At 39.1% G+C, this 20,929-nt stretch overlaps 1 protein-coding gene across 1 annotated transcript in view; it reads left to right on the forward strand.

Moving 5' to 3' along the window:
• LOC5571331 overlaps positions 1-20,929 on the forward strand; it is a 270,749-nt gene that overhangs the window by 24,415 nt on the left and 225,405 nt on the right. The window contains exon 3 of the mRNA XM_021843267.1: positions 18,092-18,314. Coding sequence (XP_021698959.1) covers positions 18,288-18,314 — 27 coding nt within the window. The 5' untranslated portion in view covers positions 18,092-18,287. The remainder of the gene's footprint in view (positions 1-18,091; positions 18,315-20,929) is intronic.

The raw sequence follows: 20,929 nt of genomic DNA on the forward strand, positions 1-20,929 counted from the left end.
TTACGCTGAGGTTTCATACAGTATGATTAAATTTATACATTTTTCGAATAGATTTAGTCCTCTGATACCTAAAGTGTCCGTTATATGAAAAACGGAATAGAGATCTGAAATTTTCTAACTTTTCGGAGCTTTTAAAGTCGCTTATTTTCGTATCAGCGACTACAAAAAAAGTTGTACAATAGTGGCAACTAATCGGGCAATAATGAAGATAATGAAAGCTAGGTATCGTAATCTTGGGTATCATTGATCAGCGGGGTAACATTGATCGGAATGACTCATCTCGTTAAAAGTTCGTATTATCATTTATTGATGGAACCGTTTCAAATCATGAATGGTGCTTCTCTTTCTTATACTCTTGAGTTAATAAAAGTAAATATTTTTGCAAAAATTGCGTTTACCTTTTGCGTAAATTTGGCAACTTTTCGAAACACATCAAAACACATAAAAAAACACAATATTTTGATGGTTAAGGATGACACTACCTAAGATTCATGTCTCACATAAGTTCTGCAACAATATAAGCAAGGAAAATGCGGTTCTTACTAAAAATGGCATCGTCGAAAACGATTCCGTTATCAAAACTTTCATCTTCTTCTTCTTTCTGGGGTTACGTCCCCACTGGGACAGAGCCTGCTTCTCAGCTTATTGTTCTTATGAGCACTTCCACAGTTATTAACTGAGAGCTTACTATGCCAATGACCATTTTTGCATGTGTAAATTGTGTGGTAGGTACGAAGATACTCTAATGCTCTGGAAAGTCGAAGAATTTCCAGCCCGAAAAGATAGTCAAATGGTGGGATTCGAACCCACGACCCTCAGCTTGGTCATGCTGAAAAGCTGCGCGTTTACCGCTACGGCTAACTGGGCCCCGATCAAAACTTTCATAAGTATGCTCAATTAGGCAACATTACCGAGTTACTGCTAAGAATGTAAAATTCCCTTAGGAAATTGCCTTCCTTTAGGCGTATTCCGTGGTTCGAGGTGTTTTTAATTTTTAAATAACTCAAAAAGTAAATGGCTTGTAAGCGTTTGGCTTTCATATTTGGCTTCAAGGCCATGATATACACCGTTTTAAATAGACAATCAGCATGAAACCTTTTGTGTTCAGTAGATCACATTCATATGATAGAGCTACATTCATTTACTCGTCCAAATTGATTCAAAACATAAGAAAAACAATTCATTTTCCTTATAATGTTAACTCCCATACACCTAATTTGGCCAGGGCACTCCTAATTTGGCCACTCTCATGAGAAATCAATGCAATTGGCCAATTTAGGAACCGAAGTTAAATCTCTGGCCGAAACTGGTTCCGTTGGCCTATATTGACCAACGGGATTTTCAAGGCGAAAAAATGGTTTTAGCTCAGTTTTGATATTTTACACACATAATATGGATTGAAATCACGCATTTGACATATTTGTAGTATAAATACGGCTTCCCATTTAATTTTTATTGACATTTTCTCTTAGGCTGGCCAAAACCGGTGCTTTTACCCTATCAGCTATATAAAAAATCGCTTAAAACATTTTTTTAATATGCCTCAATCTTTCAATAAACAAAATACAGTATATAGTCACGAGCTATGGGTGGCAGTACTTATTTTAAAAATTAAAATTTGCAGCATTTGCATTTTCATGAGCTTGAGCTTGATTGGCCGCCCGTGGATGCACTCCAGTATCGCCAGATCAGCTGCACTTACACAAGCAACCAACCGAATGACTGCTTGGGACTAACAGGCATCCTCAGTGTATAAGTGCTGGTGATCTTCTATTTTTAGGCAACAATGGCACCTGCCACGCCAGAATGCCGACCAATAAGGGGAAGGGGGAGGAATTGATGATGCATTGAACTGGTTCCCACGTAGACCGTATATTCCACTGCATCCACGCCAGTTCATGCGGGAGTGTATGGATTGGGGGAAAGGCATGGCAGAGAGGTTTGCTTTTGTGGTTAGCAGACTGCCTATGTATCAGGCGTAAGAATGGCGTGCGCGTGGAAGTAGGAAGCGTTAGGGAAACGGTTTCTTGTCCGTCTCTGATTCTAGCGTTTGCTATGAACGAATAGTTTGAGTGTGATATATTTAGAATGGAAGATAGAAGCAAGTGAGAGATATAAAACTACAAAGTACGAGGAAAGGGACGGGCCTGGGATTGAACCCATGACCTTCTGCATATGAAGCAGAAGCGGTAGCCATCAGACCACCAACCCCGTCTAATTTGCAGCATTTGCATTTTCAAACGAAATAGTAAAGAAATATTCAGAAAAATGATCAATGTTACCTCGGATTACAGTACATTCAATGAAAGTCTAATAATTCTTTTAATAGAACATACGAACGATAAAGGCATCGAAAATATTGATGATAGGTAAATGAAAAATTATACAGCATACAGAATTTGATGCCTTTCTTGGTTTACTCGTTCTGTCATCAAGTTTAAAACCTGATAAAGAACTGGTTGAGTCATTATGGCACGAGATGCTAGGGTGACCCATCTTCAGAGCAACAATGTCAGCACGAAGTTTCAAAGATATCTTGGCAATTATCCGAACTGATAACAAAGCTGATCGACCTAGCGATCCTAGGGGATGCAGTATTCGAGAATTTTGGGATAAGTGGAACGTTTAACGCCTCACTAGAGTGTCCATCCCGGGACAAACAATCCCGGGATTCGACAAATTTCGGGATTTTCCGTTTCCCGGGAGGATTTTATTTCTGACATCCCGGGAATCCAGGATTTCCCGAAACGTACGTAGCATTTGATGAAAATCACTAGATTACAATGAAAAACAATGACATTATTCCTCACTATCAACCTTATTTGAAAAAGTAGAAAAGCACAATGAAGAAAGAATAAAGGAATAATTACTTTCATGAAAAGATCAATTTACCAAGTAAGAAACACATATTATGATTTGTCTAGTTGCAAAGTTTTGATGCTTTTCTTTTGAACATTAGCCGTTTTTATAAGCCTATGATGAGATAGCACATTTGAAAGTACGCATGAAGTGGTGCAAATCGCAAGTCAGTACCACCTGTAAAAAGTAGGCATAAAGAAAATAATAAAACCACACTGGTGGTGAACGATCGATTTGAACAAATCTGATGATGGCTGAAAATCAGTAAGCCGAAACGTTATAATCGTGTTTCAGTGTGTAGTAATCACCGACAAATATCAACAATCTTCAAATATAACAATCGACGGTGACTTAAACCCTATAGAATAAAGAAAATTGACTGATAAGTTTTCAATCTCGTTAAAAAAAACACACACACAAAAAAACGCGTTTTCCATACAAACATTCAGAAAAATCCAGTATTTTCGAACATTTTTCGATCTCAATGAAACTTTCATAATTTGCTTTCACTCCGTTACATTTCCAAGAGAAATATAAAGATGACCAAATAACGATTAATTTTTGTCTTACACAATGCAAAAATCTGCAGTGGGACTGACATGCATTTATTTTTCATTATGGGACAATTTGACTTGACTTTTTCTAATTTTACTGAACAATTAGTGATTTCTCGTTAGTGCAGCTGAAAGGTCATTAGAAGATATAATGCAAACTGATATCAACTCAATTTTGACCAAAATGCAGATGGGACTGACTTGCAATTCACGGCAGTAAACTTCAATCAATAATTTTCAGTAATTAACTTTTAGCATGCTCTACAATACCTTCAATGATCTTAAATCCTTTCTTTTATTCAAGTGTTTTATGACTTTTCAAATGTTTGAAGCTTGACTTGAGTTTTTATCAAACTTCCATTCATAAGTGTTATAGAGAATTTCCATAGCAAGTTTTGATTTATTGAAAATTTGATATATCCCGGGATCCCAAGCAAAGATTTTTGTCCCGAATCCCGGGACGAGCAAAATGGCCGACTCTAAATGAAAACACTCTACGCCCAATGAAATCAACGGGAGCTATAGATAATTGATTCAACTTATTGCCTGTGACCAAAAGTCTTCTGAAAAATAATATCGGAATGGTCGGCATCCTTCGCAAACACAAAACGCATTGCTGATGACAAAAGGGTGAGAAACAAATTCCTGTTCAAAATTAAAAAAACCGTGCCTAAAAGTAACCCTATTTCTCGACGTTTCATGCAAAAATAGAGTTTTGGCGGAAAAAAATGTAAGGAAACTTGGGTGTATGCCGTTAGGTAAGCATTTTACAATAAAGGGGATTATAAACCCCAAAAGAGCTAAAATGGATAACTGTTTACTACATGATAGAAAACATGTTTGTTTATCCAACCATAATTATTAGAGAGCATCAAATAACGATTTTCACATCTAAAACGGCAGTTTTCCTTAACATGGGCAAATTACCCCCAGTTCCCCTAATATTCATCTCTTTAATTCGTAGAATGTTCCGGAACTTCTGAAATGTTTCGCAGCAGAATAAACACTATAACAGCATATTGGATTATATCCATTTGCGATTAGAACATCACAACAGCATTTAGGCAACGTGCTCTTTGGAGTATCGTAAAACGGGGTTATAGTTTTTTCAAAGAAAACTTGAATATTTATGCATGCTGTTTCGAAGAATTATAATCTATATTTTTAAAACAAGTACTGGCATCCTACCTATCGATTGCTGTTGATAGATTGCCTAAAGATTTATTTTGAATGGAGATATAATTTTTGATATAATCGAAAGTCGGTTTTCTGTTTTGGGGTAACTTTGATAATGAAGTATGAATCGAACAAAATTAAATGAATAACGAACATTTGTAGGGCATTGCATATCTCTAGACGTTTAACGTTATATGGAAATTTCTGACTTAGATTTCAAAAATGGTCCCAGTTTGTGAAAATGCTTTTCGCTAAAAGATTTCATACCGTATTCAAGTTTTATGATAACTAGGCTGCCAAATATAAGTGGCCAACTATTCAAAAGTACATCAAATAGTGATCGTACAAGTCGAAGTCGTACAACAGATTGTTTGTAAGCGTTTCGAAAATGGTAAAATTGTGCCAATTTTTAATATTGGTGTAAAAAGCCTCAAATGGTCTCGATTCGAATGAAAACAGCTCTTGTATGGAGTGTCATACTAATATTCTTCAGTTTTGCATTCGTTTTGCTTAACCGATTAACAGAAATAATGATATTTCGTTTAGTATGTGGTGGGTTACGCACTATCAAAGTTACCCGCATTATCAAAGATACCCCGTTTTACGGTAATAACTTAATGCAATTTTGCTTGTCTTCAAAGCGTGTATTGATGTCGGATAATGTTAAGGTGAAACAGTTTGGAATCAAGTTTTTAGATTGCACTGAAACTTCAAACGCACAAATCTCGCGATGAAAGCATCCAACAACAATGTACTTTTTATTTTGGCTTTGTGCACTAGCAGAAAGCTTAAAATAAGAAGATCAGAAACGTTTGCCAACTATTTCTCCAGTTTTGTGCCCCTGAAAACGTGAGTAGGGGCACAAGCCGGCCATTTTGCCGGCCATCTTCAGATTCCGAGATGTTTCACCATAAGGCCCAAGTAAAAATGGAGCAAATGTCACGGTAAAATCGGGAAAAATTAGAACACACAGCTCTTAAAATTTAGAAATAAAGCAGCTGTGTATGATTATACCTATTATTCGATATGGCAATTTTGAAGCAGAAAACTGCTCCTCAGTTTCGACATTTGCTCCATTTTTACTTGGGCCTTAACAAAATTATATCCAGTATACATGGTTGCCATATGAAATCTGCAGCAAAAATGACGAATTACATGAACAATATAAATTTTGCTTAACAATTTGCCTACCTTCGGGCGTATTCCGCGATTCAAAGTGTTTTCAATTTTAATACCGTAAAACGGGGTAACTTTGATAATGCGGGTAACTTTGATAGTGCGAGACCCACAACATGTTAAACGAAATAACGAAGTTTCTGCCAATCAGTTGAGAAAAACAAATGCAAAAGTAAAGAGTATTAGTATGACACTTCATGTCAAAGCTATTTTCGTTGGAATCAAGTGCATTTGAGGATTTATATGCAAATATTAAAAATTTACAAGATTTTAGCATTTTAGGAATGCTTACAAACAATCTGTTCTACGATCACTATTCGATTAAGTCATAATGAGTTCGTCACTTATTCATGACAGCCTAGTTATATAAGAACATGTCTCAAATCTCTTAGCGAAAACCATTTTTACAAACTGGGACAATTTTTGTAATCTAAGTCAGAAATTTCCATATATCCATATATAGCGCCTAGAGGTATGCAACACCTTATAAATGTTCCGTAATTCATTCAATTTTGTTCGATTTATACTCCATTATCAAAGTTACCCCAACACGGAAAACCGACTTTCAATTATATGAAAAATAATATATCCATTTAGAATAAATCATTAGGCAATCTATCAATTGCAATCGATAGCTAGGATGCCAGTACTTGTTTTAAAAATATAAATTGTAAGTCTTTGAAACAGCACGCATAAATATTGAAGTTTTATTCGAAAAAACTATCAAAGTTACCCCGTTTTACGGTACTAACCTTATTGTAGAGGGGTATTTTTCACAAATAACCGGTTTGTGAATGCAAACACGTAGTTATTGCTGTGATTTGTGTTGAAAAATACCACGCACTACCGAATCACTTCTTCTTCACGCACCGATATATTGTTTGCTGGCTTTTCGGTGCCCGTTCTAAAACTCACTTTTAATCGTTTTTCTACTCACCGTAGCACTTCAAAAATCTAATGCAATACTTGAAACAGTTTGATTTTTTACGCACAATGCTCCTGGGAGCAATAAATCATTTATATTAGTCAATTTGTGCTCGAAAACAGTACCGGAACGCGAATTCGCCACTCTCACTGATTGGAAGTGATGTCAGTTTTTATGTTTGGAATTAAAATTGTTTGGATATTCATACACCTGCTACAATCACGTATTTTACAATTTCGTAACACTTAAAAGGTGTACAATGTCACAAGTGTTGCAAAACATTTTTATGCGTGAAAAAACAATGTACGACGCAATTTAACAGCAGAAATGAATTTAAGATATTATACAGTACAATTAACTGTAGAATTCAAAAGCGAGAGAAGAGAGGAGAAAACTGCCAAAAAGTAATCAATACACGCATGGTGTGAAAAATGCTTATAATTTTAGTCAAAAAAAAAAAAATGTTATCACTACCGTGTACGCACCAAACTTTGCGCAGTTAAGAAATTATCATCGTATTTTTGCTTCAAATAAGGCTAAAATTTGTAATTTTTTATTCAAACTTCTGCCAACGATAGGCTTTTAACCCTTCAGTAGAACGCGTGATTTAAAAAAAATAAAAATGATTCACAAAAAATTAAAAAAATGCAAAAGGTGATGCAACACCTTGTGCCTAACATTGCGCACAAAATCTGAATTGTTCCTAACTTTGCGCATGATGTGCCTAACTTTGCGCATGCCTTAAATTGCTCGTTTACTCTAAATAATTTTACTTTTTTACTGGTTTTGTATTAAATAAAAAGGTTACAACTAATATGAGTTTCATCAAGAGTTTTTTCCGTGAATTTCAATTTAATTTATTCAATCACCTTAAACATAGAGTGCCCAAGAATAGTAATTTACTCTGTTCTTATTTTTTTTATAATACATATATTCACAAGATTACAATCTGAGCAATGTAGTTTACAGCCGCAGCTTATGCCTATTTGTTATCGTACGTTGCTTTATATGACTTATTCTCTTGTTTTTTTTTTATTATTTCTCAAACTGAGAGATGTATCGTTGATCTCTCGCGATCAATTATGTTTTATCTATTTGCCGCCAGTACGGATATTCCATAATTGATCGCTTTTTGCTAGACAACTGGAGCTTGAATCATTGTCCTTCAACTGGGAAGCCAACCTTTGCGCTATCAATTATCCAAGTTTACAGTAATAGTCTCCTGTGTTAATACAGTGGATTTTCCGAGATTTTTCAATGCACACCTTGTCTTCAGCTTCATACAAAAGGTACTTTCAAGAATATTACATGTAGCCGCTGCCTTATGGATTGAGTGACCATTCCTGGTAAGATCGACAGATTTTGTCATTTGCAAGGACGTACATGTATTTACGTGCCATTCCGAATTGCTAGAAGTGCGCAAAAATTAAGACCCTCGTGTAAAAAATGGGTCCTAACATTGCGCATCGCTTTTTTCAAATAAAAATTCAACATATTATATGGAAAATAAATGGAATTACTAGAATATTACCTTTCTTGCAAATACACCGCAAATATACTTTTCACAACACAGTTTTGTTCATAAAAATGTTGATATTTTGCAGAGCCACTCCTTAGCGCTTGTTCTAAGACGGTGTAAAAGTACACGTTTAGGCGTATGACGATAAGGTTTTTTGTTTATTTACTAACATTAACGAGGGTTTCTTAGTAAACAAATGTATGTCAAATACTTATTTCACATAAACGAACATGTTGCTGAAACTTAATTGTTAAAAAAATCAATGATTAATTATCATTTTTTCGTGCTTCTTTAAAATGCGCAAAGTTTGGAGCTGCGCAAAGTTAGGTGCGTACACGGTACCAAATGAAATAAATCGTGATTTTGAGCTTTTATGAAGTTGTTGATGAATTCATATCGACAATAATACTTTTGTATGAAACGTGTGCTAGTAATACTGCCTGCATAATTCTGTGGGTAGAGGTATACATGGAACATGATTATTTATTTTTGGCCGACGCACATAACATTGTGCTCCGTCTTCTTGGGTGGCTCGAGAGGGTGCTTCAGCGGATGGCTCGAGTGGGTGGCAACATTATGTTTACGTGCTCAATGAACTTTCACCTTAAGTCAAAAATAAAATCATTTGGATTTCCGAGCTACGAAAAAATACACAAAGTTGCAAAGCGTACCCCGTCTAAAGGCGTGGTGGGGTATTGGACGATTATTACAAATTTTGATAATAGGCTTCAATAAGTGCTAAAACTGTTGTTTAACCAACATTAAATGCGATGCGATAATTTTTTTTTTATTTGGGTTATTAGATCTTGGTTTTATAATTTTCTCCGTGTATGTCAAACATTTTATTCGTTCAAAATTTTCATCAAATGGGGCTCTGCACTAGCTTTTTTTGATTTCGTATGCGATTTTGACGTTAACTGGCCTTGTTGTTTACTAATTTCGTGAAGGAGTAAAAGAGAGGGACAGATTATTGTACAAAAATCATTCGGTCTCTTTCACTCCTTTGTGAAATTAGTAAACAACAAGGCCAGTAAACGTCAAAGTCCCATGCAAAATTAAAACAGTGCAGAGCCCCATAGCAACACTGCTGCTTGTTTTTATGACGGTAACCAACTAAACAAACGCCGCGTTCATTATTTCAAGCGTGTGCTAGAGTAAGGGCGTAAGTCGCATGATCGATTTCTCTGAATAAAGGTGACAAGATGCGGGTTCGTTGGTATTTTTCACTTCAGGACGCTAGGCAGCGATGTAGTCTTACGTCCTGAGGCATTTGTTCGCCTTGCGTCTTGTCGCTTTTTTCAACAGAAGAGAGGATCAATCGAGAGAAATCGATCATGCGACTTACGCTCATATGCTAGCCCACGTTTGATTTATTTTTTTATCTTAATCGGTTTGTTTCCTTGTGCTAGATTGAATTTGCGCAGACTTGTGTTGCTTGAATTTTAGATTGAAACGTGAAAATGCATCGGAAAACCGTCAACCTTAGTGAGTTCCCAATGTGTAGCACGAACAGGAACATCTACCACCCAGAAACGCTAACATTGGCATATTGATTAATGGGCCAACAAAATTTATAATGTACGCGAATGTGGGGTTTGGAGCATAAGGATGCCACTGGCCTTTGGTTGTGCGACAAGTAGTTCAACGATATGCTATGTCGATCATCAAATATAGTTCAAGTCAGCATTTATCGCGATCTCCATCGATTGCTATCAATTATAAAAAATCCAAAATTGATGTCCATCATTTTTCGGGATTGTCCAAAGTGAGGGTGAAGAAATCGGCGCAAAGACACTCCCCTGTTACTCTTTCCCTTCCCCTAAATAACGAACGTATTTTTTTCAATGTCCTCAATGGCGTGACGTAGTTGATGGTCATTTCTTACCAGATTTAATAGAAGCTTGCGGAACAAAACTCAGTCGCGAGCAACACGGCAGAACAACTCAATGTCGGACGCGTGTAGCTCACTTAATTCCTTCGTCGTGGTAAGGCCGTGGACATTAATAACTGTGGACACATAGTTGTCCAGACCGGCTCTGGACAGCATAGCATCCAACTCCAGGTCCAGAGCCTCAGGGTCCAAAAGAGGGTTGTACGCTCGCTGTTCCTCGGATATCTGGACTGCAAGTACTGTCAGCTATATATTGTATTGTTTCCTCCATTATTCTGCAATTATATGAATTCTAACCTTACTTTTTCACAATATTTTTCAATTCCGGATTAAAATCGGAAAATAAATAAAAAGTTTTAAAATTTGTCGCGCGAAAAAATCTCTGGCAAATTTTAATTTCTTGAAATTGAACTTAAACAATCACTTACCTCCTTGCTTTAGATAGCCAATCAATTTTTTAAAATGCACTTTTTTTCACCGAATACTTTATTCACGCGGAAACACCGCCGATCGCGAAAGACGCTCTGACTTGAATGAGAAAAATGGCTGACAGATTTGCGTAACGTGAAGTGCGCCCAAATCTGGTTATTATGATTCATGATTATGAATATTTAGGTCATGAATTCATGAAAAGAAGTCATGGTTTCATGACTCAGCGTCATGATTCTATGACGCAGCGTTACTTTTGACCGTGAAAATATCTTTGCATAACGCTTTGGACGATTATGACTTATGTTCATGAAACCAGTGTTTATTATTCATGATAATCGTCATTCGCCTCATGATATCATGACTCTTGGTCATGATATCATGAATCATAAAATTTTATGATTTCATGACTTTTTGTTCATGATTCGGGGAACGGATATTTTCCCGTGAACGTGTATACGATACAGCCAAAAAAGAAAATGTGGAAGTTGAATACTAATTTGAGTTAATCAACCTTTGCCGATGATCGTATTTAGCAACATATAACCCAAGTAACAATTCCACAGCAATTTGGCATTCGTGTGGATTTCTTCTTCTTATTTCTGGCGTTACGTCCCCACTGGGACAGAGCCTGCTTCTCAGCTTTGTGTTCTTATGAGAACTACCACAGTTATTAACTGAGAGCTTACTATGCCAATGACCATTTTTGCATGTGTATATCGTGTGGCAGGTACGAAGATACTCTATGCCCTGGGATTTCAAGAAAATTTCCAACCCGAAAAGATCCTCGACTGGTGGAATTCGAAAACACGACACTCAGCTTGGATAGCTGCGCGTTTACCGCTACGGCTATCTGAGCCCCACGTGTGGATTATTTATTAATGTTTTATGACAGTTACGTGAATGCTATGATAGCTAGAGGCGACATTTAACGTAGTTAAATTAGTTGTTTTCAAAACCTTTTAGAGACAAACAATAGAGTTAAAATTTTGTGGGGGGGGGGGGTTGGTTGTGAGGGGGGGGGGGGGGGGTTGGTTGTGAGGGGGGGGGTTGGTTGTGAGGGAGGGCATAGGTATATTTACTTCTTTTCGATCACATTTCACAATAAATCTCACTCGGCACTACAGATTTGAGCACTATATCCAAATAATCACTTTAAATAAAAAGCACTATGAAAAAAAATATCACAGACGTGTTTTCAATCTTATTTTGTTTTGTTTACGTTGTAATAAATCCGGTAAGATTTACGATATGATAAAATCATTTTCAAGATGATGCGACATTCATCTAGAAAAGGTGGCCTCAAAATAGTTCCTAAAAATGATATTTTGCTCAATTCGTGTGACATAATTATACCCTTTAAAGCCTCTTTCAGAGTGAGCCAACTAGTCACGTTCTAATCTACAAGAGGTTTTGGGGATGCGATGAAGGCAACAGTGCCTTGACCGTGGTTCTATGAGCGTTTATTTATAGAACCCTGGAATTAATTCGTGAAACTAAATTGTTACTTGGGAAGCAACATATTAGAGTTTAAAGGTATTTGCTCGCCATACTAGTGTTTGTTAGTATTTTTGTTTTTCTTTTGCAAAAGTGAAGTGAAGTGTTAAAGTTCAGTTAGTAGTTTTTCTCTCAAACATACTCTAATACCTAATACCTTCCATGAATATTAAAAAGTGTAGAGATCGTATTATATTCAAGCACATGGATCGATTATCGTTGACAAATCTAATATTCCAATATCACATTTATCCAATATACCTTTCTTTATATAGAAAGAAGAATTTGTATATAAGCACTTCATTGTTAGCATTGTCCAGCCACTGACTGCATTGAAGCGCTTACACATGATACTGCGAATCATGACCTGTGTGTTATTCATTCAATAAAGCTGTTCAGATGCAATTTGGCCGTTTTATTATGGAACAGTCAGACAGACAAGTTCACAAGCCGAACAACAGTGCCTTTAAACGACAACAGCGCGACCGACGCGACACACAGTGGTTCGAAGCCGGCTAAAATAATCAAATTAGTCTACTCCAATCGGTAATATTTTCTCGGCCTAGCTAACACTGTTGTGTTTTTGATCCAAATTTAGAAAACTAAAAGTAAGAATTAATATTCTCACAACTTTTCAATGGAGAGAACTTCAATCATAGAAGAATGGATCATCCTGTGAAGAAATTTGAGTGGTTTCCTTGAAAACCCGGAATATGAACCATGATCGGAATTTGAGACGTTTATAATGATGATATATAGAAGCCAAAATTAATAATCGAACCACTGAGCGACGGTTCACCCGAGCGATTATCAGCTGGGAAAATGCTCTCTGTTGGTTGTCTGGTGAGGCAGGTCGTGGCGTGGTCGCAATAAATTATGCATGAATGTATCGCGGTATCCAAAGCATCCAGCTGCCAAACATGCTTGAAGCGAGAGTAGGAGTGAGTGTTGTAGAAAGTACCAGCAGCCTCCTTTCCAGCTTTGTGTTCTTATTAGCGCTTCCACAGTTATCAACTGAGCGCTTTCTCTGCTAATTGACGATTTTTTGCACGCGTTATTCCATGTCGCAAGTTCCAAAAGTTCCAAGTGTCAAAATTTCCAAACTAAACTGATGGGATTCGAAACCTTAAGCACAACCCTCAGCATGATCATGCTGAATAGCTACACGTTTTATTAAGAACAATTAAATATCTACTTCTGTATCACTAACACTTGAATATCTACTCCACAGTCCACACTGTATGTTGAGTGGTGTATGCTAGATCATTTAACAAAACCATTTCCTTTCGAAGTAGTTCAACCTGTTGATTCGCTCTGTACCATTTTCCTCTAGGTTAACCTCGTGAGAAGAAAAGAGCGATAAAAACGGTGCAACCAAAGCTAACGAGAGTGCTTAGCAAACTCGTTTTCAATGCTTTCTTCCTCGTCTCTACTGGCCCATTTCTTATGGTGCCGTCTTATTTTTTTCTTCTGTTGGTTATTGAACACCCAAGACAGTCAGTCGAGAGTGGTAATTGAAAATTATTGCAATTGAAAGTGAATCTGTCTGCTCGGGTGCTCGCCTTCAGTAAGTAACTGAATACCTAGACCGCTTACCACTCACTCACTCTCTGCGGTGTTATCAATCCGGACTGGACCAAGCAAGATGCCGACAAGGGGCTGGGCCACAACACAACCGAGAAGCATTATGCAATTATACTTTTCTTCACTTTTGTACGTGAATTCATACAAGCGATGAAGTGTTTGCATACACGCAGATGATTGTTAGTGTACTTGGGAGCTACTGATCTGCCTGTTATGGGGTTTTCTGCTAGGACTATCATTTACCGGTAGGGCGTGGCACTATTTCTTATGAAAAGAAATGGTTTGCTTTACGAGATTTTTGTGTATTTTCTTTTGCATTACACATCACTTAAACGTGCAAAGCTCATACTTTCAAAAGTCGAGGCGATAAATGTATGTTATTATTGTATATGATGATGAATGGTTTGCAATTAAGATCTTTTGCTTTGATAGTGAATAATTTGAAAAATGCTTGCAAATACCAAAAAATAAATGCATCGTAAAGCCGTGAAATTTATTTGCGAATTAACTTACACTAAGTACATGAAAATTGGATTTGGTACTATACCATTCAATTCCACTAGAGTTTGTATCTCTAGTACACGGCACTGAAGATGAAGATGGCCTTACTACCTACCTACCTTGATACCTTGAGTTTGTTCATCATAACACGGAGGTGTTCGAGATCAACGTCGGAGGTCACGGAATCTCATTAAAGCGCTCTCTAAAGCACCTTGAAGTAATGGTTGACGACAGGATAAAAATCAACAGCCACATAGACTATGCATGCGAAAAATCAGCGCAATCAGCTAACACTGTAGCTAGGATATGCCCAACATTGGGGGACCAAGAAGCAGTACGAGGCGTCTTATGGCTACCGTATTATCGTTCATATTGATGAGATACGGAGACCCAGCTTGGGCTGCAGCGTTGAGAACCAAACGCAATCGAGATGCTGGCAGGTATATTCTGGCTACCGTAATATATCGTCGGAAGCAGTGTGCGTTATTGCCGGAATGATCCCCATATGCATCACTATGGCTGAGGACATAGCATGCTACTAGCAAAGGGACACAAAGATACCATCACATTGATACAGTGGCCTAGAGGAAGTGGCGTAGCGACCAACGATCTGCTAGCTAGAGTGAACGCATGAAAAGGAAGAATGGCTGCTCGGTTTCGGGAGATATTCATTTGCCGGCGAACTCTCTGACGGAGTAGGCTAGATCCACCGCCGGGGACTAGCTGAGTAGACGCGACGTTGCACCGGTCCCGGGTCGTAGGAGCACCAGTGTACCGGACGATAGGCTTCACCGGAATCGCTGGACTGACTTCGGTACCCTACCGGTCGTCCCGTAAAAAAGTGAAGATCAGCAGTAGCAGCAGCAGCAGCAGCAGCAGGAGATTCGGTCTCGGGAGAACTTCCATCGCCGGGGAATTCTTCGTCGGTGTAGGCTAGGTCCACCGCCGGGGACTAGTTGAGTAGACGTGTCATAGCGCCGGTTTTAGGGTTGTCGGGGCACCAGTGAACCGAAAGCTAGGCTCCACCGGAATCGCTGGACTGACTTCGGCACCCTTCCGGTCGGCTCGAAACGTAGAAAAAGAAGAATCGGTCTCGGGAGAATTTTCACCGCCGGGGAATTCTTCGTCGGTGTAGACTAGGTCTACCGTTGGGGACTAGTCGAGTAGAGTACGTCGGGACGCTGGTAATGGGTAGTCGAGGCGCCTACGAACCGGAAGTTATGCTCAACCGGAATCGTTGGACCGACCTCGGCATCCTACCAGCTGAACAAAGAAAAGGATAAGGTCGTCGTAACTGTGTGAGTACGCGCTCTGAATGAGTGCAGAGTAGTGTACAAACTGGAGCCGAAGGGCTCAGAATGTTGCATGTAGGTACTAACAAATTGACGGGTCGCCAATGGGCGAAAATAGGTACCAACAAATTACTAACGTGAGGAGCCGAAGGGCTCAGCATAAGGCACAACGTTGAACGGTTTTAAAACTGCTAACAGGAGCCAAAGGGCTCAGTAGCCGAAGGGCTCAGGATGTAGAGTAACAAATTGAAGAGGTGCGCTCAGCACGTTAGCCTCCCCTCCGAAGTAATACCGGAAGGTGGTTCCGGAGGGTTATGGTACTAAACCTAGGAGAGTGTTTTTAGTGGGGAAAGCACTTTGTGGATCCCACACCGCGCCAAAAATTACACTGGCATGAGCATGAACATATACAGGCTAGTCTATGAAGATTTTTAAACTCTTAGTTGCATGAAAAAAAAAGTGGCCTAGTGGCAGCAGGAGAGCAAGGAAAGGAAGGTAGATCCAAAGGCTCATTCCTAAAGTATCGGTGTGGACGACCAGACATGGAGAAGTTAACTTTTTTTTACTCAGTTTTTATAAAGCCATGGATGCTTCCGGATATATCTGCACAGAGTCGGACACGCAGAGTCTCCACATTGTCCGGCCTCTGTGCAAATATAGAGGAGACACCGGAGCATTCGACTGCCCTCAATTCAGGGATGTACGAAGCAAGATGATGGCTGAAACCGCAAGCGTCCTAAATTGGTACAACACAGCATGCCAGCATGAAAGCACATGTAAAGCGGTGGACAGAAGGATAATGCAGATTACGTCATCGTTGCAAAGGAGATGGCGTGAAGACTAGAGAGTTCCGGGCCGTGATCGGAGAAGACTAGGTCTTTCATTGCAGATTACATCGAGTAGAACGGTCGTAGCGTAGTATCGGTAATAAGTTGTCGGGCGTCTGCAAACCGGAAGTAATCCTCCAACCGGAATTGCAGGACCGACCCTGGTACTTGGCCGACCAATGTCGAATCGGAGTAGGCTGAGTCCACCGCCGGGGTCTAGCTGAGTAATTCGCGAAACAGCACCGGCAAATGGTCGTCGGGGCACATGTAAACCCGAAATTTCCCTTAACCGGAATCGCAGGACTCGGCATCTGCCCGGCCAGCTTCGGAGTAGACGTCCACCGTCGGGGACTAGTTGAGTAGATCGCGTAGTAGCACCGGCAAAAGGTCCTCAGGTGCATGTGAACCGGAAATTTCCTTCCACCGGAATCGTAGGACCGACCTCGGTATCTGCCCGGCCTGTCCACGGTCGGGGACGTCTAGTCGAGTAGATCGCATTGTTGCACCGGAAAATGATCGTCGGGGCGTCTGTGAACCGGAAGCTTCCCTCCACCGGAAGTCATCTTTCAACCGGAATCACTAGACCGATCTCGGCATCCAACTGGACAATCATAAAAGCTCGAAAGACAACAGCGGAGAACGAATCGTCGTAGAGTAGCGAAATGCACATGAGTTTTCAGTAGAAGTTCAACAGGGCTCTGACGTGAGGCCAACCCAAGAGTAGCATACGTCATCACACGGAAAGCTGTGCACGGGCCCGGCGAGATTTTAAACCGACAACTGGGAAATAAGTAGTCGCAGAGACACCGTAGAAATGTCGTAGCGAACAGCTTTTTTTCAAAGCAATAAGCACCAACAGCGAACGATCAGAACAGCTAGAGGCTGAGACTGACATAGTGCATGAGCACAATGAAGTTGCGTGATGTAGTTCCGCGGGAGATCGAGGCATAGGAGCAGTAGGGAAAGAGTTTTAGTAATTTAGCAGGCCCATCTTTTGAAGCTTTTTTGTACCTTAAAAAACATGTACCAAAAGTACCCTAGGCAAACTACTTCTCCTACCCGACTTATACGATGTTACAGGGGACCAGCCTCGGCATGGCTAATCCTCTGCAACCGACTCTTGGTCTGCGCGCCATAGGCGCTGCAATTCTAGCATAATATGAGTGTCATCCGTAGTTACTGCATTTCAGCATTCGGCACCCGCATACATTCTCTGGGTTATATTGTCCGGGGTCGTGTTACCTTCGCATGTAGCGAGCAAAGGCTGTGAAGTATTGAAATGCTTTATCACGATGTACTTCTCAGACTTGCTGCAAATTCCGTGATTCAATACTAATGTTAGAAATTCATTAAGATAAAATATTGTCGCGCGCCCACCAAATCGGAACGCGCGTGTGGGACACGCGACGTGTGACTCGTTCCCGACCTAACTGTCATAATGACATGTGTGGGGCTGCATTCTTACGATGTTTATGAACACAGCGCACTATTCGAATACTAGTCGCGACGCTTGGAGATTGAGAAAAAATATATTTAAAAAATTGTTTGTCCTTATTTCTGTCGGATCCATAATAGGTTGAAAAATCTTATTTGAAAGAATGCCCGTAAGGATTTATAGAAGTTTCTATAATGAATCTGAAACTTCTCCAAGGATGGTTCATAAGAATAGTCTTGAAAAGAATTTCTAGCAAAAATATTGAAGGTTTAAAAAAATTGTTCACACACAATAGAATTTGTGTGTCTTGCCCTACATACAGTAAATTAAATTATCAATACTTCAACAAGCCATGGAAATCTGAAATTGTGAAAGTGCATAAAACTGATTTCAAACATAATTTTGATCATTTTTATTTATTTTCAGGTTTCAACTAAGTGTTACAATTACTAATGGAAAGTGTTTGATCAAACAACATCGTTGAAAAGAAAAAGAAAAAAAGTGCCAGTGCTTTGGTTTACATTTTTCCACCTTCGTTGAAACGCTTATCGAAGCTTACTGTGCGATCCTGTACCAGCAGATACTACATTTACGCACAAACGCACCCACCCGGTGATCGACCATGGCGAACGTGATACATAATGTTGTGGTAAGTGAATTTAATTTTCATTTGTGAATGAATTCATTTCAGTGTATCAATAGGCTTCGATTCGTTCTGCTACGATACGATACGAAAGCAAAACGATTTTAAGCCTCTGTAGGCGTCTATTACCCGAAATTGCATAATTTGGATGGAGAAGCTTTGCTCTCATCTTCAAATTTAAATTCATATGCTCAATAATTGAATGTTATTTTTCTTCGACGCAACCTATTGTCAATATATTTGAAGAAATTTCGTGCATGATATTAGGCGTTGCAAATGGTTCAACAACTTTTAAGGGAAGCCTGCACTGAAATTGAGCTATTCGCTTATAATCACGAAAACTAACATCATGATAATGTTGCATCGCGGTGCATACTACAATTTGGCCTAATGTCAACCGCCTTGTAATTATCTGCTATCAACATCACATAACTCACAATTGGTAGATAATATCAATCGATTTTCCAGTTTTCGTATAGGACAGCCGCCCATACTCTAAGGTTTTGATCAATTAGCATGTGATTAACATTTGGTCACACCTTTTAATAATCTTTATAGTTAAAACATGCCATTACTGGTAGCTTGATTTAGTCAGTTTTATCTGGCGGCAGATTGTGTGCTGCTAACGAAACGGTAATTAATGCAGACAGCGAAACGACAACGTAAGCAACTTTATTAGAGCCTAGGTTAATTGATAAGATTGGAGGTTGAGCCGGACTGCTGACACACCTTCACCAAAAACATGTTTCCTCTTATATGTGCAAAAAGTTGTTAAGTAAGAAGTTGGCGTTTCGCTTCACGTGAACTTGACAAATCTTGAACGTGTCCTATGTTTTAAAATTTTATAATGAGATTTAGAGTGAAAATAAATCTACAGGCTTGCAATAAATCATCTCCTGCTTTCTAGCATTATGTTCTAACTGGACCAGAGCCTGCTTCTCAGCTTAGTGTTCTAATTGGCATTTCTATAGTTTTCAACTTAAAACTTTCTTTGCCGATTGACTATTTTGCATGTGCATATTGTTTGTCAAACCCGGAGATACTCTTATCTTCTCTTCTGTTTTTTTGGCATTTTGTCCTCACTGGGACAAAGCCTGCACCTCAGCTTAGTGTTCAATAAGCACTTCCACAGTTATTAACTGAGAGCTTTCTTTGCCAAAGTTGCTATTTTCGCATTCGTGTATTGTGTGGCAGGTACGATTATACTCTATGCCCAGAGAAGTCAAGGAAATTTCCATTACGAAAAGATCCTGGACCGATCGGGAATCGAACCCAGACACCTTCAGCATGGCTTTGCTTTGTAGCCGTGGACTCTAAACACTCGGCTAACGAAGGCCTCGGAGATACTCTTATATTTCTTATATATCTTATACGAATATACTCGATGCCCTGGGAAGTCGACGACATTTCCACGATCCTCGACCGGTGGGAGTCGAACCCTCGACTCTCAGCTTGGTCTTGCTAAATAGCTGCGCGTTCACCACTACGGCAATCTGGACCTGCTTGAGCAAACATAATATCACAGTTTTTTTTCTCAAATAAAACAGCTTTGTGTTTTTTTTTCTATTTGTAGATTAAAACGAAGAAATGTGCTTTTTCAGTTTCGACATTTGCTTCATTTTTACTTGGGCCCAAATTATCACACGTATGCGTATAGGTTGAGCTTGAGCTTGATTGGCCGTCCGTGGTTGTTACTCCAGTATTGCCAGATCGGTTGCACGTACACAAGGAACCAACCAGATGACTGCTTGGGATTAATAGACACCCTCAGTGTATAAATGCTGGTGATCTTCTATTTTTAGGCAACAATGGCGGCTGCCGCGTCAGAAAGCAGACCAATGCTTCATTTTAAAATTGGCACACTGGTTCATGCAGGGAGGTATAAGGGTAAGGTAATTTTACGACATGATGTCTTACTTTTGGTTAGCAGACTGCCTATGTATCAGGCGTAAGGAAAGGCATGCTATAATGATGGAAGATTGGAAGCGTAGGGAAACGATTTCTTATTCGATTCTAGTTCTAGCGATTGCTATGAATGAATAATTTAAGTGTAAAAGATTAAGAGTGAAAGATAGAAGCTAGTGAAAGATACAACTACAAAGTATGAGGAAAGAGAAGGGCCTGGGATCAAACTCATGACCTTCTGCTAATGAAGCAAAAGGGATAGCCATTGGACCACCAATAGGGCGGTTCAAAATTAAAAAAAAATGAAAATCCCATCTCCTTTATCTTGCTTACCATCCTTTCCATAAAAATAGTGTGCTGTGAAATTTTCAGCTTTATAGGTGGTCATTCAAATGTGGCCCAAAGACGATGTAGGTTTATATGGAAATTACTATGGAGAAATTTTGAAAAATGTTCCAAACACGTTAGTACTGGTATGTAAGTACAAACTTCATGTTGGAAAGTGCAAACACCTACAAAAATCTCAAATAAAATTAGCTCAACATGGATTATCTTCTTCAGAAACATCCTTTATGATGGTTTGAATAATGAGTTTCACTAGGGGATGATAAGTTTGTGCTTGCATTCCAGGACTAACGTGTTTCAAAATTTCTTCAAAGTAATTTCCATATAAACCTACATCGCCATTAGGCCACCTTTAAATCACCACCAGCTGA

Source organism: Aedes aegypti, chromosome 2 (assembly GCF_002204515.2).
Source record: "Aedes aegypti strain LVP_AGWG chromosome 2, AaegL5.0 Primary Assembly, whole genome shotgun sequence".
NCBI lineage: Eukaryota > Metazoa > Arthropoda > Insecta > Diptera > Culicidae > Aedes > Aedes aegypti.